Consider the following 21,873-nt stretch of genomic DNA (forward strand, 5'->3'; position numbering starts at 1 on the left):
AATAATACTTTTTTTTTATCTTATCTTGATAAGTAAAAAGAACAAGTAAAATGAGATATCAAATTAAAAAATTTAAAACGAGTAAAATAGAATGAAGGGAGTATTTTTTTCTCAAAATAAGTGTTTATTTTGGGAAATACCAATCCCAAACTGACTATTAACCCACACTATTTTCGCTCTTTTTCCTATAACAAAAATATCTGGTTGACATTTTCTGTAGATATTATCAGCCGCTGCTTACGTGGCAAAAGGGCCACATCATGACACGTGTAAAAGCGTCGCCATGTGGATCCCTCTTTGGCCCCCGACCGAAAAACTACCCCCTGGGTTGATCAAAACCGCCCACTCCACCCCCCTCTTTATACCCCCTAACTTCACGCTTTGTTAGGAGTAATATATAGAGAGATATTTTTGTTGATTTTTCCAAATCTACATTGTTATCGGAATGGAAGAAACTCACAGGAAAGTGATACCGGCGGCGGAGAGTTGCGCGTCGTCGGAGAGTTGCGGTAATGAGTTGACCCGGTTGAGTTCTGGTTCGTCGTCTTTAAGTGTTGCGAATTCCAAAGGTATTATGCTGCTGCAGAGTGGAAATTCTACAACGGTAATACTGTAGTTCTTTTTTGGCGATTCTTCGTCGTTAAATCTCGTGTATTTTTTGGCATACACCTTAAATGTATTGAATCTTAAGTCAGTAAGGTTATTTCGTTGTTTATTTGGTTAAATTGTTGGTAATAGATGTTGATATGGTGACCTTATGTGTTTTCTGTTGTCTGTATGCTTTTTTGGCCGGAGAAATGACTAGACATGATAGAGAAGGAGGATGTTTAGCTGGTGAAGGATTGAAGGAAGATATTGAAGAAAAAAAGAAGTAAAACTTACATAAATCCCAACAAGTTTACCCCTAATTTCTCACTATCCCTTCTTTTAACAAAATTACATAAGATCCCTCATTTTGATTTTTCGGATACACAATTTGACAATCGATACATCCTAACAAGAAGTTAATGCGCTTAAAAAAGAAAAAATAACGAAAATCTTTTTATTTGTGGAGCGAATCACGCGACTTCCGTTGTATTCTACTCTCAAAATCCAAGAATAACGTAGTCAGATCAAATTTTGAAATTCAGAACACTTGATGAACCTTCAAATTTTATTTCCGATACAAACAAATAGTACCTTTGTAAGAGGTTCTCATGTTTTAACTTCAACATCTTTTCGTTTTGAATTACGAGTTTTGTGTCTTCCAGTACATAACTTTATTACCTTCTTAAGGAAATCTTTTGCGCCTTTTCTCTCTTTAGGTCGGAACATCCGTTTTGTTGCGTCTTCTCATACATTTCAGGACCTTAAATTTCAGTCGTATAAATCACTGTTGTACCTTGTTTAGGGGTAACCGTGTGTGTCGTTCGGAGAGCTGTTCTCCGACAACATTAGTTAACGGCGACGAACTTCTCGTTCCGTCGCTCAGTTTATCTATGATTGATTTTGTCATGTCATAGAAATTCAATCTAAAGGATATTGAAGAAAAGGGAAGAGAAACCAAAGAGAAAACGAAGGGTGGGGATGGAGAAAACAAAGAGTGGAGGTTGGGGTTTTGGGTGTTATAGAAAATTCTAGTGGTGCATCGTCTGATGCAGTTGGTGTTGGTGGTTCTAGTGTAATGGGTTGGGTGTTTAGTTTGAGTATGGTAGCTTCTGTAATTTGATTTAGTTTGTTGTGTTACTTTTGTGTTTGTTTTATGTGTTTGGATAGACATTAATGGAGAGAAGGAGGAGGAGGAGGTTAGATATTAATGATATTAAATTGGTGGAGCAAAGATTTTTAGCCAAATTTTTAGGGGAATAATTAATGTATTCGATTTTTTAGGGTGACAGTTATTTAAACAATTTAAAGAGAGAGAATGTAACTCAGAGATTTTAGTAATTAATATAAAGGATAGGGATATTAAGTAGTTTAGGTAAGTTAAGTTTGTAGTATTAAGTAATTTTTCCAAAAAATAAATGGCTCACTAAGTTGGTGTGAAATGTGTGGATTCTGGGATAGGAGGTCTTGTAGGTTTGGAACCTATCCTTCCGGAGTGAAGGATTGTCATCGTATACCCAAGTTTTTTTAATTTGGTAGATCAGGTTAAAGATCTATGGCTGGTATTCAGTTCTGTTTTTAATCTGGTTAAGGGAATCTAGCATAACCTCAAGTGTGTTTTCGGAGTTGGAAGAAGTGGAATTATGCTTTTTTTTGGCTGAAAAGAGACAAAGAACAGTTCTTGTGGCAAGGATGGTGTGAATAAATTGTCATATGGTGTATCCTGCAGGTTACAGTTTTTGTTCACAGGAATTCCCTTTTTATTGAGCTTCTATATGTCTCCATTTCAGTCTACCTCTTCTATCATGTTGAGAAGGAGGAAAGGGGATCATTATTCATTGAAGTCATGAGGGTTGTTGTTCATTTCTTGTCTGAACTGGAAAATTAGCATCCTAAAGGAAAGAGTTGGAGCCTGTAGACGATCTATCGTGAATGTTTAGCTTGCATTCTAAATTTCCTATTTTCACGTCTTGTCAAAAAAGAATTTTACCCTCTTGAGCATTTCTTGATATTGTTGTCAGGATTTCTATTAGAGACTTTCACCTATGATTCAGACTACTCTATTAGATCTCGTGTTGAACATTTTCGGGGTGCCATTAGCGTATGGTGTATCTGGCTGAAATGCTCTTTCTTTATGGCAGTTTGGGGATATCAGATTTTGTATTATGTATTCCCTGTTAATCAGCTGTTACTAGCAAAAAGAATTGCAGTCAGTCTGCTGTTGGGAGCTAGAAAGTACCTGGTGTAATAATCCGCAAGTTGGTTCGGTTCCCTAGTCTTAGAAAAGGTTACTACATTGTATTTTTAGAACCCAGTTTTCTTTAAAGCTACATTTCTAAATATGTAGTCATTGTATGTTTAAAACATTGTCACGCTTCTTTTTTTAGTCATGCTGATGCATTAATCCTTCACATGCAGTTAATATTAATAATCTAAAAATGTTTGAATTGTTCTGTTGAAACTGCAGCATGTGTGGGAAGTGTATCTTGACTTGAAAAAATTATCATTATTTTATAAATAATATAATATAAGTTCTGAGTATGGAGTTTCTACTTTGAAAAGGTGTTTTTCTGATACTTCCCGTTTCCTCAGAGATTTTAGACCCCCTAAGTCTCTAAGTTTTCATTTAGCTGTTAATTTGATAGTGCTTGCAAGATATACACATTGTTTGCATATAGTGATTCTACAACATGGATCTCTTTGGCCACTCCATAGCAGATACCTGTTTGGTTCGGACTGATGTGATAAAGCTTGACATCAAGCATGCAAAAGGGTAATTGCAAAGTTAGGGGAACAACTGAGTTCTAAGTATTGGTTCAAACATGGAAATGACTGTCCATAATTAAGTGTATTTCAAGGAAAAAGGAATGGAGAAGTGGTGTTGGATACATCAGATGTGATTAGCAATCTCAAAAACTTTCTCACTGCCTTTATTCTTCAATCTGAGAGCATCAAAAGTTTAAGTCCTCTTTTCAGGGACATTTTCTTGTATGCTAATTGCTAGGGATGATGCCCTTGCTCTTCACCCATCAGGGTAGAAAAGAAAACAAGAAAGATCATCGGGAAGACCAAGGAGAAAGCATTATATGCAGCATTATCCTCTACGCCATTGTTGCTAGAAAGGAAGCTCAAGCTTATCCGGTCAGATGGGTGACAATTTTGTTCCAGAGAAAGAGGGAGGGGTGAGGGGGTGAGCAGTTGAAGCACTAGTTGGAGTGGATCTTAGTTTTGAAAGTGGTTTACGTGTGTTTGTTATGTAACTTAATAGTTTTTGTTTTTGCTTTCCAAGCTCTAGGGATTTCCCCAAAATCTTCTATTTGGATTTCATAATTGATATAAATCTTGGTTACAAAAAACAGAAGCTATCGTGTAAGTCCTATGTTGGTTTTTTAAAATTATATACTAACCTCCGTCTCTTAGACGTAGGCTTCTTTTTCAGTTAGTCCGTTCTCCTTGAAAGGAAAGCTTCAATACAATTTAATCACAACATAATCTACCTCTCTTCCTATTCTTCTTTTCTCCCTTTTCTACGGGTGAAACACGAACTGCACTACTCTTTTCTTCAATAAATACAAAACAACTCACATTTTCAGTTCTTTCTTGCGTTATGCCGATCAATGTAAGGAAATTAAGAAGCGATAAAGGGAGTGTTATATTCTCTTTTTTCCTTTTCTTTTGCAAACTGAATACCTACCTCAATGTTTTTTAGGTAGGTTCAGGATTAGGTTTCTTGAGTTGTCTTGTTATAAATGGAACTAAAGTACTATTCAACCTTTATTTACTAATTTCCCTTTTTAGGTTTGTTATTCTGTGTTTTCAGAACGATTGAAAATTGCTGAAATTAGCCATAATTGAAGCTTGGTTTCATCTAATGACCTAAAATTTTGACAAATCGAAGTAAAATCCTTTACTACCATGCTGACATCCATCAGAAGAGGATGAATGCAATAGGGCTAGAAAATTTCAATTCTTTAAAAGTTTTGCAGTGATACTAATATTCATGGAATTGAACATTACTATGAGGATAGCCTCTTCTAGATTCTGATTGCTGTTTCCTACATCACCCGCAAAAGCAGAAGAAAAGAAGTTGTCTCGTTTCTGATTAAAATGTTGTGCTTCTTGTTTCCTAACCATGATGAGTTATGTATCTTTCTTTGAAAAGTAGACTTTTCGCCTGTCGTACCTACTTGGTGTGCAACAAATCTTATTGATAAATGTATTTAAATGTCCCTATGCATGGGGGGTAATTCATGTTATCAGTGGAACTCATGTACATGTGCATATTTGCTATGTGTAACTGAATTCTTTTTCTATATGCTGGTAAAGGTTAATATACCCATTCAAGCAAATAGGGAAAATCCCATTAGGGAAACTGTCTCTCTTGTTTTTGGGTTCATCCTTTCAGGTCATGTGTCCAGACACTACTTGTTTGTTGTTGTTTCCTTTCAGGTCATGTGAGATGCAGGTTCATATTATGTAGGCTTGGGGTGGTTGGCTAATGAATTACATAATGAACAATCAATAATCATGGAGTGTTAAATTCTAATTGGGGTTCTGAGTTACCTTGTGGTTACTTTTTGTCTTTTTATAGTTAAGATTAATTATGTCGAATGGAAGTATTTCCTGGTCCTATTTCCTGGTACAGTTACCAGTTTATGAATAACTTGCATTTAATTGGGTTTTACAATTCATTAGATTCTTCGTGTGATAAGATGTGGGAGACTATTGTCCTCCGGAACCTCCTTAACTCATGTGAAATTTGAATATGGATGGATATGGCAACCTAACTTTTTTTTAGAACGATATCTTTTGTAAGGATCTATGCAACTTACATCCACGTGAAATTCATTAGGTTCTTTCTATGAAATTTGCACTCTCAATTTGTGTATATGGGTTCCTGCATGCGAACAATCCTTTCATGCCGGCTTACTGAAGTAGGACCTCAAAGTTCTATCTTTTCTACTTCCCTTTTGTATAGTCTAGTAGAATATAGAATTCATTGTTTATACCTTCTTGTTTGTCCTTGAAATGATCATCTGTGAAAGCTGCTTGTGGGTCTGTGGCATGCATATATTTCTTGATATGTTTTTCTAATTTTTCCTTAATGGGCATTCTCAGTTTAGCTGATTTCTGATTACTGTATAATCATGGGGTTTAATCCTACATTATTTAATGTCCTTAGCCACCTGCAGCAGTTTCATTCTTAAGCTGCGTGGAACTAACTGACCAAAACAAGAAAGCTCAATACTGCAATTGACATGTCTCTATTCCAGTATCCTGCCAGAATATTTGGATAATAACACTTGCATATTTCACATTTTATTTCAGGACAAGTACACAGGATGGACAAATGAGAAGCACAATACATTTCTGGACCATCTTGAAGCATCATTTGTAAAGCAGTTACACAGATCCATGGCCTTGCGTGCTGGATCTGTGGAAATGAACCAGAGCTGCAGAAATTTGTCAGAAGAGTTATCTTCACATGTCAACAAAGCTTCAGAGCAGGTAAGGAGCCTAATTTTAGTTCATTCTCTATTTCTAGAGCTGTAACATGGCCCCTTTTTTTGCTGCATTTTCACAATGACATATTTTTTGGGAAGGAACGACATTTTCTCACTCCAAAGACTGGTCTTACTGAGTTACTGACACCTATCTGACAGTAAGTGTAAATCGCCCGACATCAAGAAGAAAAAGAAATTCAAAAATGTAGGCTGATATTCTAAATGCGTGTGTATCTGTGTGTATATGTATGCATGTATTTAGCATTCCACGATTTAGTAGATGTGAAAATTTATGCCGTGTGAGAAATATCTTAGACATTGATTTGACACGATCATCATTTTACATACCATTACGCAAATACTTGAATGGAAAAAAAAATACTGGTTCTACACACTTGGAAAATTATATTTACGTTGTTTAACTAATGATTAAAGGGTTATATAAGTATATACAAATAGCATATATAGCCAAAAGAAAATATGATGATGAAGTAAATATCAAGTACTTGATGTGATCTTCATGTTTTGGCTTTTTGTGAATGACTTCTAAAGTTCAAAGAACAAACTTTGGTGTCTTGCTTTTTTGATTTGAGATGCCAAAATTCAAGAATTGAGAGGTATACATTAACGTCCATTGAGAGAATGGAAGAGAAGAATATCCTAATTCTGGCTTGCTTTATAAGTGTACATGATTCATTGTAATTTCCTTTTAATTAGTGAAGGAAGCTTAACTATTCCATTCCTACTTTTTACATCCTTTCTCTTTTAGGAAGATATATTCTTTCTTCGTTTCAAATTGTTCTAGGTTTCATACCATCTAAATGGATCCTGATAGATAAAGAGTGTGCATAATATTTTTAATTCTCTTTATTCCCTTCTGTTTTGGTTCAACACCGAAGTACTTTTGAGCTACGTTGCTTGGACTCTCAAAAGATGCTTCCGCACCCAGATGTGAACTACTTCTGGAGGGGCCAACATGCACCATCGACATTTTTGAAGAGTCCGAGCAACATAGCTCACAAGGGATCTGCACAAAATTGACTCCTCTTGTCCAACTAGTTTTCTGTACAGTACAATGAAAACAATACCATGCCCTTCTTAAAACATAATAGAAGAACCTCAGTGGATCTTGTTTCATAGTTTTCCCCCTCTCTTCCAGTTAACTTTTCCGCATCATGGCTGTTGGAAGAAGATCAAGACTGTGAGGAAGCCACCTGTTGTGTATATTGCAGCTGATTCTCATGATTGCCAATTTTGTTTTGAACTCCATCGCAAGGGGAAACGAACAAGAGATGAGAAACCAACGGATGGGCTCAAAACAAAATCACATTTAATTTCTGAACTTGGAGAACTTCAGAATACAGTTTGTACACTTACTGGTAAGTACTTTGCTAAGTTTGTGTTGAAATTGTTACTTAGATCAGGAGTTAAGAGGACTGGCCATCTTTCATAAACAGTAAAATATTTGAAAGTTTTACTTGCGTAGATTCCTGGGATTCTGAAAAACCGAGGGAACATTATATATATACATTAAACATCGGTACAATATAGTTTGTGTTAATTCTACATTTGTTAGCAGTTATTGACATTGAGCAGTTATTGACATTGCTAGAAATTTTGCAGAAGGTTCAGGTCAGAATTTCATAGGTGAAGATTTTGATGAGAACTCGAGGTGCAAAAAGATGAAGACAGTTTCGGTGGACACTACAGACCAAGAGCAAGTAATGTGCATCAACTTCTTCCAATAACCTTTGAAAAAAAATGATTTTTGTGGTAAAAACCCCCCTTATCTAATCGCTAGATGTTTTTACTATAGATTGTTCCAACAAGGAATATGGGAGTCCAAGAGTTGCTAGTTCCATGTTCCGGAGAGATAACTAAGTAACTTGGAAGCTCCACAGCAAACAATGACGGAGCTAGTTCTATGTTCCAGAGTAATGACAAAAGTCAAACTCGAAATTCGTCAAGAAGACTATGGCCAATGTACGACTTGTGGAAGGCAGCTGAGGGGTGGTGAAATATTGGAGATGGTATAGTAGGAAAAGTCTTGCGTGCATTTGCATAGGGTCGTGATATCGCAATAAAGTTGTAAATGACGTGTAGATAATTATCTATACAAGACCAAGTGTTCTGCAAGAGAAAGAAAATATGTTGGGGGGGTGGAACTAGAAAATTAGTATCAATTTTGAGATCTGCCTTTAGAGCAAATGTCTATATAAACTTTAGCTGGAGGACTTCAATAGCTAAATTCTTTTGTTTGTTTGTTCTTTCCTCTCTTCCCTTTGAAGATGCATGCATATGTACTGCTGTACGTGTAATTAGAGGAACTCTCTCGATCCTTTACTGTGTCTTCAACGTCTTTTTTCATTTTGCTGTTTTGTTACTGTTTCCTTGTTTTGATGTTCAAAACGGAGTTATCCAAGGGATATGTGTTATGATCATGTCGCAAGGTATGAAATCCGAGTTTCATATTGATTGATGGGGAGCTGATATGGGGCTTCTATAATCTTGGGTTTTCCCACTTTTGGTGTGTAGAGAGCCACCCACCACCCTTGGTGCCTGTCGTGTCTTGAATGGTGATGCCGGCATTGAATATGGGTCCGGGACTAGAAATGGTCTAGCACATGGCTTTTGAGGACGATGTACGTGGAGCATGCTCGTCTGTTTTGATTATATTATAACGGATCGAGTTTCACGTGTTCATTCAAAGGAAAATTGATATGGAGCTTATATGGCGTTTTAAAAGCTCTCCCGCCTTAAAAGCTAGATTTTGGAGTGTGCATAATTGTATCATTATGAAACAAAGTAGTAGGATTACGTAACCGCTTCAACATTGCTTAATACTTCATAGAGTTCTAAAAGAATTGAATTATTCACAGGTTGGTAAAGAGTTGAATTGTTCTACAGGTTGATTATACTCCGTATAAGTATGCATCCTTTGGCTGTCTAGTTTATAATCGAAGTGTATATTTTAGTTGTATATATCGTGCAAAATATGAGGTAAGTGAATATGTGTTGTTTTCATAAAACTAGATATTTCAGGTTTATATTTTATAACAACAACAACAAACCCAGTATATTCTCACATAGTGGGTTTTGGGGAGGGTAGAGTATACGCAGTTCATACCACTACCTCAAAAGAGGTAGATAGACTATTTCCGATAGACCTCTAGCTCAAGATAAGAGGTAGTATACAGAAGCATGCAAGGCATAGAACAGGATAAAATAACACAGGTACGACATCCACAAAAAAAGTAAAATAAAAAAAAATTACAATGCCAAACCAAGGACACCAAAATCCACCTAATTACTGACTACGATTCATCCACACCCTTAGCCCTCTATCCTAATGCTTCTCCTCCATACCTTCCTATTCAGGGTCATGTCCTCAGTCAACTGCAACAGCTCCATGTCGCGTCTAATCACTTCTCTCCAGTATTTCTTCGGTCTATCCCTACCCCACTTGAAACCATTCAAGGCTAACCTCTCACATCTACGAACTGGGGCATCCGTGCCCTTTCTCATCACATGACCAAACCATCTCAACCTCACTTCCCACATTTTATCCTCCATTAACACCACTCTTACCTTCTTTCGAATAATTTCATTCCTAACCCTGTCAGCCCTCGTGAATCCACACATCTAGCGCAACATCCTCATTTCCGCCACCTTCAACTTTTGAATATGAGAATTCTTAATCGACCAACACTCCGCTCCATACAATAACAGTCATCTCCTAAAAATCCTAAAATACACCTATATTCTAAAATTTCTAGAACCACTTTTAATTTGACATATTATAAACGTATTTAATATTACAATATATTTAACATACAATATACATTATCAATATATTGTATACATATTCCATTTTGTAGAAGGAGAGCCTTGAAGTAACTGGTAAAGTTGCTGTCATGTGACCAGAAGGTCACGGGTTCAAGCCTTGGAAACAGCCTCTTGCAGAAATGCAAGGTAAGGCTGCGTACGATACACCCTCGTGGTGGGGTCCTTCTCCGGACACCGCGCATAGCGGTACCTTTAGTGCACTACATCCTTGTGGTGGGACCCTTCTCCGGACACCGTGCATAGCGATAGCTTTAGTACACTGAACTGTCCTTTATTCCATTTCATTTTGTGGGACCCTTCTCTAGACACCGCGCATAGTGGTATCTTTAGTGCATCGGAGGACGGACTGCCCTTTATTCCATTTTGTAAACAAGATGACGTACAATTTCTCCTTACTTTAAAGTTGGTTTGGAAAGTGAAATCAAACCAACTTGATCATATATAAATGTATTTAATATACAATATAATATAGACTATCAATATATTGTATACATATTCTATTTAGTAAACCAGGTGATTTATATTTTTTTCCTTACTTTAAAGTTGGTTTTGAAAGTGAAATCAAACCAACTTGATCCAAAAACATTCGGGAAAAAAAAAAAATACTAATAATCAGGACACGTGTAATATATACATTAACTTCGATATATCCGAAAAGTTGACATTATAAGTACAAGTTTTTAGTTGACCCATACTCCCCAAACCCCTTTCTAGTATAGCTAGCACACTTTGATAATAATAGTAATATCAATAACGTGCATGAAAATTCAACAATCCACTTTTTTTTTCCTATTAGGGATTCATGGCAATTCAACGATTCCCATGGGCAGATGAATCACCGGGTAGTTCAATTGGATCTTCATCTTCAATTTCAAACGTACCCAATAGAAAATGGCGCAATTTGTTTCCTCTCTTCGTAGCCCTTGTTTTTATTATAGAGATTTGTTTTCTGGGTAAACTTGACGTGGCTGAAAAAGCCAATTCTTGGGCTGAAACGTTCTATCAGTTCACTGCGTCTTCTTGGCCTACACCTAAAGTGATGCTTGTTGATGAGGCCAAGTTGGGTGGTTTGGTTAATGAGGGATTTGTACCTGGGGGATGTGAGGAGTGGTTGGAAAGGGAAGATTCTCTCCAATATTCTAGAGATTTTCGTGATGAACCAATTCTTGTTCGTGGACGTGATCAGGTTACTTGCCTCTCTCGGTTTCAATTTGTTTGTCCTTCTTTCCGGTGTCTCTTTTTCATTTTTGAGAACTCTTTATTTCCCAACTTATGACGTGGCTTGTTTAAAACCATGAGATTAAGTAGATCTTTGCCAATGAAAATCAATTTTTTTTGGAGTTGAAGTTAAAAGTTAGAGTTTGGAGTTGTATTTGACCATGAATATAAATTGGAGTTGTTTTGACTTTTTGTGAGAAGTAATACAATTCCAAATTGTATTTGGAATTCTTATGGCCAAACACTACAATTTTCACAAAACTGAAATAATTTTTTCGGAAAAAGTGAAAAATTCTCATGGCCAAACACCCCTAAAGGACATTTTGCTACATTTTAGACATATTTAGTTAAAGAACATAGTATTCAAAAGTTTTTCTCTTTTTCTATAACTGTGGTATCTAGGCCAGCTTGCACGCATCTCGATTAATTTCACGAGATACCTTCCACCTCCCACGTACCACTAATTGCACACACCTCGACTAATTTCACAAGATACCTTCCACCTCCCACGTACCACTAATCGCACGTACGCAAAAGCTGGCTCGGACACTACGGTTGTATCACAAGATTAAAGGATATATTGCTACATTCTACTCCCCTGTCCCAAAATAAGTGTCACTTTAAAGAATGAAATTGTTGCAAAATAAGTATCAACCTAGGAGTTCAATGCAAAAATTACTGTGTTTTCTAACTATATCCTTGTATTAAAGAACTATTTCTGCTTAATAGTGCTCAATTCTCAAGAAACATCTAATAATTAGGGGTAATTTAGTAAGCTATACCTTCTATTTATTGCTTTTCTTAATGGGCGTGAAATGAGCTAAGGTGACACGTATTTTGGGAGAGTACATGTCTTTAGTTTAAGACCACATGATTCTTAAGTCTTCTTTAATTTCTTAAACTTACCCATTCAAACAAATTGAAACAGAAGGAGTATTGAGTTTTGGAAACAAATGAGCCAAATGGAGTTAATGGATACGAGGTTCCACTATCTAGTTTGGATATAGGCATAGCTGCTTTTCATTTTCAACACTATTGTCAGTGATATTTCTTAGTCTCTTTGGATACTGATTTACTTATTTTATGGATTTGTTTGCAATTCATGTGTTGGCATCACCGTATGCTTAAAAGTGCATGGTTGACTTCAGACTTTTGGCTATTATCTTTTAGCTTGGTTATAGGAGGGGAGGTTTGGTTAGGTGATGGCTTTTGGTTTTATGCTTCCTTTGCCAAGAGACTTTAGATGCTGGTTAAAATTTATGATCTTATATCGAATTTTGATTTCTTTTCAATCACTATACGTTATACAGAATTTTGATGTCTGTTCAATCACTTATAGACAGTGAAATTCTGTTCGGTGGGTTGTAAGTTTGGAAATGATCACAATAAGAAGCCTGATGCAGCATTTGGGATGCCACCACAGGCTGGTATAGCTAGTGTGCTACAATCTATGGAGTCAGCTCAATACTATCCTCAGAACAACATTACTTTGGCACGACGGTGGGTAAGCACATTGTGAAAAAGTCTTATTACATTCTCCAGCTTCAATGGACAATTTTCTTTTCAATATTTCTTCGTATCATTTTTATCTCATTCATCATTTGTATGTTATGTATTGTTATTAGTTTTAGATAGCTTTTGCATTATAAGCACATTGACAGCTGTAGATCCCTGTCCAAAAATTTGCCACAGGCAAGATATTCAAAAACTGAAAACATGACTGCGTGCCTCTTTAGGTACAAATATATTCCCTGTAGAAAATAATTAAGATTCAGATCGACCAAATCATCACAGTGTCCCTGCATTTCCATATTCATTGCTCAATGTAATTTTGTGACTGGATCTTGTTGGGTTTCTTCATTCCTTTAGGGCAAAAGAATAAAAACTTTGCTGTTTCTGTATGGGCATTTTCAGGGTGAGGGGAAACCAACCATACCTTTTGTAGCTAATTGTGAGCTTAAGATGCTAAAGTTACTTTTTTGATAAGTCAAGATGTGATGTACCTAGCTTTGGTTCCGAAAAATTAAGCTACAACTTTAGTTTCTGAGTGGTTTAAGTTAAGCTCTTTCTGTTTTACTTGCAAAGAAGCTTTTATTTCTTTTTCTTTACTTCATTTAGGACATTTAGATGATAATTATGGTTTGTCTACTCTTGAGGTGTTTCGGTATGCTAGACGAGTAAAAAGGGGGTTACAACTCAATGCTAGGATTATAATTAGGTATTATGGATCTGATCAAAATTCATTTTCAATGTTTGGATGCACGATATGCGCCAAGCAAATGGTTAATGATCCCATCTAATCTAGTTTAATCTTTGATTCGATTTTGGATTAAGTTTGCCATATCAATATACACCATTGGCCAAATTTCATGATATTTTCCTGAGCCTTCTACAATCTTATCTGCCAACATACTTGTTGGAGTCCCACATCGGTAGGTTAAAGGGTCCTTGGTCTCCTTATATGGTCTTGGGCAATCCTCCCCTCATGAGCTAGCTTTTGATGTTGAGTTAGGCCCAAGATCCATTTCTTTATCATGGTATCAGAGCCAGGCCCACCCAGTTCATTGTTTCCGATGTTGGGCCCCCCGTCTTATATTGTCCACGCTCCAGACGTCCAGCCCTGCCGTGGGCATGCGGGGGGTGTTGGAGTCCCACATCGGTGGGTTAAACGATCCTTGGTCTCCTTATATGGTCATGGGCAATCCTCCCCTCATGAGCTAGTTTTTGAGGTTGAGTTAGGCCCAAGGTCCATTTCTTTATCAATACTATTAAACAAAAGGAAATTATTAAAATATTGCAGAGTTAATTGAGCACCACCAGATACTTAAAGCTATGCCAGCTGTATCTAACAAAAGTTTGATCTTTGGATTATGTTGTAACTGAGATTTTGCTATGACCTTGCTTAAAAATTGGCTTAGCATTATACACATGGTACTTAAACCAATGCTACCTGCCATGGCAGATTCTGAAATTGCCTCGGTTAGTGCTTCTTCCTTAACTGAGTCACAAAGTTAGTTTATGCAGCCAAAATTCTCAAGGATCCTGGTGTGGTTGAGATTCAAATTCTGCATCATTTTGCTGACCTATTTCATTTTTATCATTCGCATACCAGAAAGGGATATGATGTCGTAATGACAACAAGCCTCTCTTCAGATGTTCCTGTTGGGTACTTCTCATGGGCTGAGTATGATATCATGGCTCCAGTACAACCTAAAACAGCGGATGCCGTTGCAGCCGCTTTCATTTCTAATTGTGCTGCTCGCAACTTTCGTTTGCAAGCTTTAGAAGCCCTTGAAAGGGCAAATATCAGTATTGATTCTTATGGAAGTTGTCATCATAACAAGGGTGGAAGAGGTTAGTATATTTCAAGTATCCTACTTCTGAATAAAAAGGATAAAATATGTATAGAACTTTTAAGAAAATAGTATCACTGTGGAGCTAATTCCTGTCCTTAGGGGATAATATTATGGGTTCTGGTCGATCCTTGTGTTTCACCACTTTCCTCCTGAAGACCGGGTTTTACTACCAGTGTGAACTTTATGTTTTTTATCCCGGCGAATGTAAACATGCATGTTGTGTTTCTTTGGGTGACTAGAGTTCATGCTAGTCTAGTGATTTTGGCATGTTGAATTATTTTGCTCATGTTCTTACGTAAAGTTTGAGTACAATTTTTCCACCTGATTGGAATAAGTTGGAATACAATATTTTTTTTCTTAAATAGTTGAATTTCATTCTGAGGAAATATATTGTGATTTATTGAAAGAGAAGTATAGCAAGAAAAGGATGTGGTGTATTTTCTATTTTTCTTTACATCATATGGTTCAGGCATACACTGATATCCAATTAGGTCTTTATTGTTACTTACATAAAGAGAAAAGGAGATCCAGTTATATCTAACTTGCGGTCTCTGTTCTCAATCTGATGGCAGTTGACAAAGTGGAAGCACTGAAGCGCTACAAGTTTAGCTTGGCTTTTGAGAATTCTAATGAGGAGGATTATGTAACTGAAAAATTCTTTCAGTCTCTTGTAGCTGGTAATCACATTTGTATTTCTTAGTTGGTTCTGTAGACGTGGATTTTCAGAGTTGAGTGTGTGTGTGATTTTAGCTTAGCCCCTCCCTTTTTACCTGAAAGATATATTTGCACCCATTGTATGCTGATGTGGTTTTAGTCTGATCTTCTATATTTACTAGCAGACCTCAGAAGTTGGAATTTTTCTTGATGAAGTAATTGGCTTCATTAATGGCATCAGGAAGATGCATAATAGTTACAAAATGTAGAAGCAAAAGAAAAACTGTTAGCTTCTTTTACAAGGAAAAAAAAGACTGTCTTATGACCAGGGAGCTAACTGTTGGTTTAAAACCGTTAAAAGAAAATAACAGGATATCAATTCAAAAGCTAGCCGTTGAAATAGAGATGAAGTTTGAAGAAGAGAATATGCAGAGAGACAGATTATTTTCTTGTTAAAAGACCGTCTATGATTGATCATCAACTTAGCAACTTAAATAGTTGCTATTACAACAAAAAATAGGACAAAGAAACAACCTATTTCTATCAAAATTAAAATAACTATTAGTTTCCTACCAAAGAATAGGACTCCTAATTTAACTAGAATTGTACGTAAAAAAATTGTTGGAGAAAAAAGAAAAAACAGTTGCATTCTTAAAACAACTTTCAACACTAACAAAGTTAAGAAAATATATATCATATGAATCTACAAGGGATACATTGGCTCAACTATATAGATAGAAGAGATATTTAGCCTTAGGAGTTGATGGTCCATCAAAGCATCTTCTATTCCTTTCATTCCATATGCTTCAAAAAAATACTAGCAAGCATCATCTTCCAGATTTCCAAATGGTTCTCCGTTAGCTCCTTTATTCACCATGGTTTTACCTCTGGAGGTGGACACCGGATATGACCAAATTATCTCAAGGGCCTTTCTCTCATTTTATCCTTAATTTGTGTGCTACTTGCACCTTCTGGTTTATATGGTCATTTTAATCTTTTCTAATTCTAATCCTGTATGACCCGAACGTCCATCTTAGGATCCACATCCCCGCAACACGCATCTTGTCGATATGTTGCATGTTAGTGGCCCAACATTCACTACCATTTAACATTGTCGGTCTTATTGTACCTTTCATTTTGTAGACATCTTTCTATCACATAACACCTCAGTAGAACTTATCCATTTCAACCATCTTTTGATTCTATGATTAACATTTTCATTTGTCATTCCATTCTCTTGGAATAAGGAGCCTAGATATCTGAATTGCTTGCATTTAGGCTCCCTAATCCTTCTGTCTCACCTTAACTTCGCTCTTCGTGTTGACTAAACTTGCAGTGCATATATCCAGTCTTACTTCTACTTATCCTAAAACCTTTACACTATAAAGTGCTTCTCCACAATTCAAGCTTTTGGTTGACAACCTCACTGGTTTCATCAATTAACACAATATCATCAGCAAATAGCATACACCATTGGACCTCATTTTGTATTTTGTTGGTTAGTTCATCCATAACTAGGGTAAACATATGGGGGCTCAGTGCCAATTGTATATATGTTCTAAGACTATATATTTTTGGTCAAGGTTAATCCTATGTTTGCAATTTTGACAATATTATCAGTTCAGGTGAGATGTTAAGATTTTCAACTCCTTACTGCTGACAAAAGTAAGATATAAAACTTGTAGGATCAATCCCTGTGGTGGTTGGCGCTCCAAACATCCAAGACTTTGCTCCTTCTCCTACTTCACTTTTGCACATTAAAGAGTTAAAAGACGCTGAATCAGTTGCCAAGACTATGAAGTACCTTGCTGAAAACCCTATTGCATATAATGCGTCATTAAGGTATGCATCAACAGAAGTTGTTCTTTCTTTTGGCTCCACTTGTTCACTTGATAATGGGATGGTGCTCTTCTTCGTTTGAATTTTCTCCATCGTAAATTGATTATCTGGTTCTCCTTTTCAGATTATCCCAAAAATTTATCCACTGTTCTCTAAGTCATCTATCACCTTCTTAACATAGAATTTCTATGAAAGTAATACCAACCCATTTCACTAAATTGTTTTCACTTCTGTATTTCTAGTTTTGGACCAACTTATATGTAAATACTGCTTTTTAATCTGAGCTAAATAAATGATTTGGGACGACAACACAATCACTCTCTCTCTCTCTCTCTCTCTCTCTTTGTGGTGGTTGGGGCTCCAAACATCCAAGACTTTGCTCCTCCTCCTACTTCACTCTTGCTCTCTCTCTCTCTCTCTCTGTGGTGGTTGGCTCCTTCTCCTACTTCACTCTTGCACTCTCTCTCTCTCTGTTTGTTTGTCTGCAGTTATGAAAAACTTACTTCCCTTTTGAGTTTTACTAAATATTTATTTTAACGGGACATCTAACAAATGATTTTCTTTCATCGTTCAGGTGGAAGTTTGAGGGCCCGTCTGATGCGTTCAAAGCCCTGGTTGATATGGCAGCAGTTCATTCATCTTGTCGTTTGTGCATCTTCTTGGCAACTAGGATCCGGGAGAGAGAAGAACGGAAATTTATGAAGCGTCCCTGCAAATGTACCAGAGGGACTGAAACTGTCTATCATGTATATGTTCGTGAAAGGGGGAGGTTTGAGATGGATTCTGTTTTCCTAAGGTATTTCAATATCCAGTGATTTCATTCTAACCATGAATATCTAAGCTTGTTTTCTTTAATTATCAAAAAAGATACTAATCCATATTCTATGAATATGTCAGAAAAGACACGTGTCTACTTTTCCCAACCTAGTTTTTCTGTTGTTTCTGACTCAACCACTCGATTGATGACAATTTTTGACAAATATTCTCCAGAATTACCCCGGCAGAATAATATTTCAGATTTCTATTTTCTGAAATCTCCCATGCTTTTATTTGATCACTTGGAATGGGGCAGACTCTTTCTTTGTCCTCGTTTCCTTGTCCATGATGCACTTGAAAAGAGTCATCATTTACTTCTCTTTCACTTTTTACTTTCACCAAGCTATCATTTACTTCTCTCTTTTGCTTTTTCCTTTCACCAAGCTATCGTTTAATTTTCTCTTTTGCTTTTTTCTTTCACCATGCTATGTGATTATTTTCATGTTGAAGAGCTAAAAGTGGATCCTTAGTGTTGGCCATAAGATTTGAAGCCCTAATTTGAATTTTTTATTTGAAACCAACATTTGTTTATGAAATCTCCACGGAACTTCAACTTCGATTCAAATCTTAAATTCTCCAACAAGTAAATTTAAATTTCAAGTTGTCATTTCAATTTTTTTTAAATATACAAATTTGACCCATAAATTTATATATTGTAAAACAATCCATAAGTTGGTAGATATGAATCCAACCATACCATATTATTTACAACCATATTCTCCTGATAATCATATTTTTGTAAAATGCATGCTCGGCGTGAAGATATTGTCCGTACCATGTGGAAGGATTATATTAAAGGGTAACTACAACTCATGTTCAATTTTCCTTTTTATTGAACTAAAGTTCGATCAATAAATGTTGTAGTTTCTAGGAAGACCTTCTGGTAGCGTATTATGACAAAAACTATGATTTGCTCATTTGAAGATTGTATAAAAATTGGAGATCTCATAATTTTCACAAATTGTGATGTTTTCATGTTTATGAGGAAAAAAATACAACTTAGGAAATCAAAATTGCATGTCCAAGTAAAATTTCAACTTCAAATCAACCTGATTTCAAATCACCGAATCATGTCCAAACGGGCCTTTAGTCTGCAGCCTGCAGTGGCTCTTATACTCTCTGTCCATCTTCATGTTTAGGCAAAGATAAGAGCAGAGATGTTCTCACTTATGATTTTCTTAATCGTATTGCATATAACCTACCAATTAGCTGCTTAATGAGTGTTTATGATGAAGGCATGTGAAATACTTATCTTGATGAGGAGTCCACAGCCCAGGGGGTTAAGAAGTGTTTCCACATGAAAAGAGGAAATAGTATGTGTGGTTGGATAACTCCATTGAGACAAGTTCAACCGCTGCATCAGCAGTACTAATTGATTCATAGGCTGAAACAGGAATGTCCTGAAAATTGTTGGTTGTGTGTGGTTGCTTCTGAATTTTATGGAGTCGAGCAACTAAAGAGAAAGTCTGTTGCTTTTTGTTGTTTCTTGTACTTCGATTATTGGGTTATTTTGTTGTGGATACTGTTCAGTAAGTTTTCTTATGCTTTCACTTGTGTTCTTTTTGGACTGCTTTTTATTGAGCCGAGGGTCTATTTTAAACAGCCTCTCTACCTCTGAGGTGTAGGGTAAGGTCGGTGTACATTCTACCTTCCCCAAACCCCACTTTGTGAGACTACACCGAGTATGTTGTTGTTGTTCAGCAACTAAGAGAAAGAAGCTTGGAACCCTTTTCATTTGAATGCACTGAAATTCTTAATCGGAACTCTTGCACCCACTATATCTAGCGAATTATGTCTTTTGCTCTTCTCCTTCTGTTTAATTTGGCAAAGCATGCTCGACTTTTTTTTTTTTGGTCAGATATTGCCTTATTTTTTCAATGTAAACTTTGAATGATCTTAATTTCTGTATCTACGCAGGTCAAGTGAGTTATCTTTGCAGGCCTTTGAATCTGCTGTGCTTGCAAAGTTCAAGTCTGTTAAACATGTTCCAATTTGGAAGGAGGAAAGACCTCGGGTGCTACGTGGTGGAGATGAACTCAAACTTCACAAAGTATATCCTGTTGGCTTGACAGAGAGACAGGCATTGTATTCCTTCAGATTCAACGGAGACACCGAGTTCAAGAACTACATCGAAAGCCACCCATGTGCAAGATTTGAAGTCATATTTGTATAGTTGGAAGTTTGAAATTCAGAATTGCAAGCCATGGTGGTGCGCTCTCTGTTCTTTCCCCATGCTGTTGTTGTCTACAACACTGGTTCTGGATCTGGCCATATGGATGCAACCAGAGAGTCAGGAAGTGACGATTACAACCGGTGAATCCATATTTGGTGTAAAATTCTCATCTTCACATTTTCTAGCATAAACAAAGGCCAAAAATGAAAAATTCTGCCCTTTTTTTTTGTGGTGCCCGTATTTTAACTTAAGTTCTATGCACTGACAACGTGAAAGATCTTTATTGCGGTGAGGAATTCACCAGGCTGATGGTTTAGCGGAGAATTGTAGTTAAGTTTAGTTCAGACTGCAGGTTAGTGTTACAAATATTGACAATGATACAAACTTTAGCAACAGTTAGTTGTTCTTTTAATATATTGGGATTAGTTACATAGACTTCGTAATTTTAGTTCTAACGGATATTTATCCTATTATGTAGTATTTTGTTTTAATATTGACATATCTAATAGACGATTGTTTGCTAGTACGAGAACATTGTATTAAACGCTAAATGAAGTCATTACAGAACCATAAGAATATCTATCACTAAGGATGCTCAAATTTGCCAAATCTAGCCAAAATATTACAAGTACTTGCCGCATTGTTTTTAGTTATAAAACTTGTCCCAGATTTATCAGCCATGAAAATTTTGGTAGCAAACAAGGTGGAATAGGTTCAATGGAAGAAGGGGTGGGAGGGTGTTCACCCGAATCCCCTCGGCAAAAATTATAACTGTGGATCACCTGAACAACATGCAAAGGTTAACTTAGCGGTCTTGGACATTCAAAATGCAGTCCAACTGCATTACTTTTTATATATATATATTTTTTCTGGATCCCCTGAGTGAAAATGTGCATCAACTTACCTAAAGTTATGAATGACTTAATTTCTTAAACACAGATATATAGACTATAGAGATTGACGTTAATTAGGAACGGGAGAAAGGAGAAAGAGAAAAAAAGGACTGACATGAGCAGAATGCTTGTTTCTTTGTTGAGTTCCAGCTTTTTACCATGTTCTCTAATTATATTTGTTATGAGCACTCGTTTAAGTGTGGGGTGTGAAAGGAATTTTTTTATTATTTTGTGTATTAATTGCGGTATTCACATTTTATTTGTTTTAATAAAATTTCTTTTTTTTTTTTGTTTTCCCACTGTGCGTAAAGCAATAATTGTGGGATTACACTGATTATGTTGTTACTGTTGTTGTACTGTGTAGACGCATTAAATATTTTGGTTAATATTTTCTGCTATGTGTAAACATATTAATTGTGAAATTACACTTGCTGTTGTTTTACTGTATAAACGCAACAATTGTTTTGATCAGTGTTTGGGAATTTATTTTATTTGTTGATTAGCCTCAAATCAATTTAGAAATTTTTTCAATGTGGTCAAGTGATTTGTTGGTAGTATCAGACAATAACAAATACTCCTATATGTAGGATTTAATTTTAAATATATTTGAAAGCAGAATAAATTTCTACTAAATATGGCTTCTGCAAAACTGAAGTAAATAATAATGTGCTCCCATAAGCGCTTCATCAATTATAACCATACATATATTATCATTTAATATTCAATAAATGCTTGTGTTTTTCTTTAAAAAAAATTAACCATTACATTGATTCTTTTCTCATATTAAAATTTTGTCGAAATTGGTAGTTTAAAATTCTTAGCCAATATTTAAAGCGCTTGCTTATTTCAGTCTTTAATTTTGTACACTTCTAAATTAAAATATATTCTTTACATTTGTTATTACTCGATGACCATTTTTGTTGCTATTACTTATTTAGATTTAAATCAATTAAATTATTCTCCTAATAAGAAAGGTTTGCTCAAAAGAG

The 21,873-nt window shown here is 36.0% G+C and overlaps 2 protein-coding genes across 2 annotated transcripts; both read left to right on the forward strand.

Moving 5' to 3' along the window:
- The first annotated feature begins 258 nt into the window (after positions 1-258).
- On the forward strand, positions 259-8,456 carry LOC107840276 (cold-regulated protein 28). The gene is made up of 5 exons (XM_016684095.1): positions 259-604; positions 5,914-6,093; positions 7,249-7,468; positions 7,713-7,810; positions 7,906-8,456. Exons 1-5 carry the CDS (start codon positions 446-448, stop codon positions 7,972-7,974), a joined length of 726 nt encoding a protein of 241 aa, XP_016539581.1. The 5' UTR covers positions 259-445; the 3' UTR covers positions 7,975-8,456.
- Positions 8,457-10,600: 2,144 nt separating this feature from the next.
- Positions 10,601-20,422, forward strand: LOC107840277 (putative fucosyltransferase-like protein). The gene is made up of 7 exons (XM_016684096.2): positions 10,601-11,121; positions 12,493-12,653; positions 14,266-14,507; positions 15,082-15,186; positions 16,849-17,005; positions 17,577-17,798; positions 19,736-20,422. Exons 1-7 carry the CDS (start codon positions 10,738-10,740, stop codon positions 19,989-19,991), a joined length of 1,527 nt encoding a protein of 508 aa, XP_016539582.1. The 5' UTR covers positions 10,601-10,737; the 3' UTR covers positions 19,992-20,422.
- Positions 20,423-21,873: the final 1,451 nt, after the last annotated feature.

This window comes from Capsicum annuum, chromosome 8, assembly GCF_002878395.1.
Source record: "Capsicum annuum cultivar UCD-10X-F1 chromosome 8, UCD10Xv1.1, whole genome shotgun sequence".
Lineage (NCBI taxonomy): Eukaryota > Viridiplantae > Streptophyta > Magnoliopsida > Solanales > Solanaceae > Capsicum > Capsicum annuum.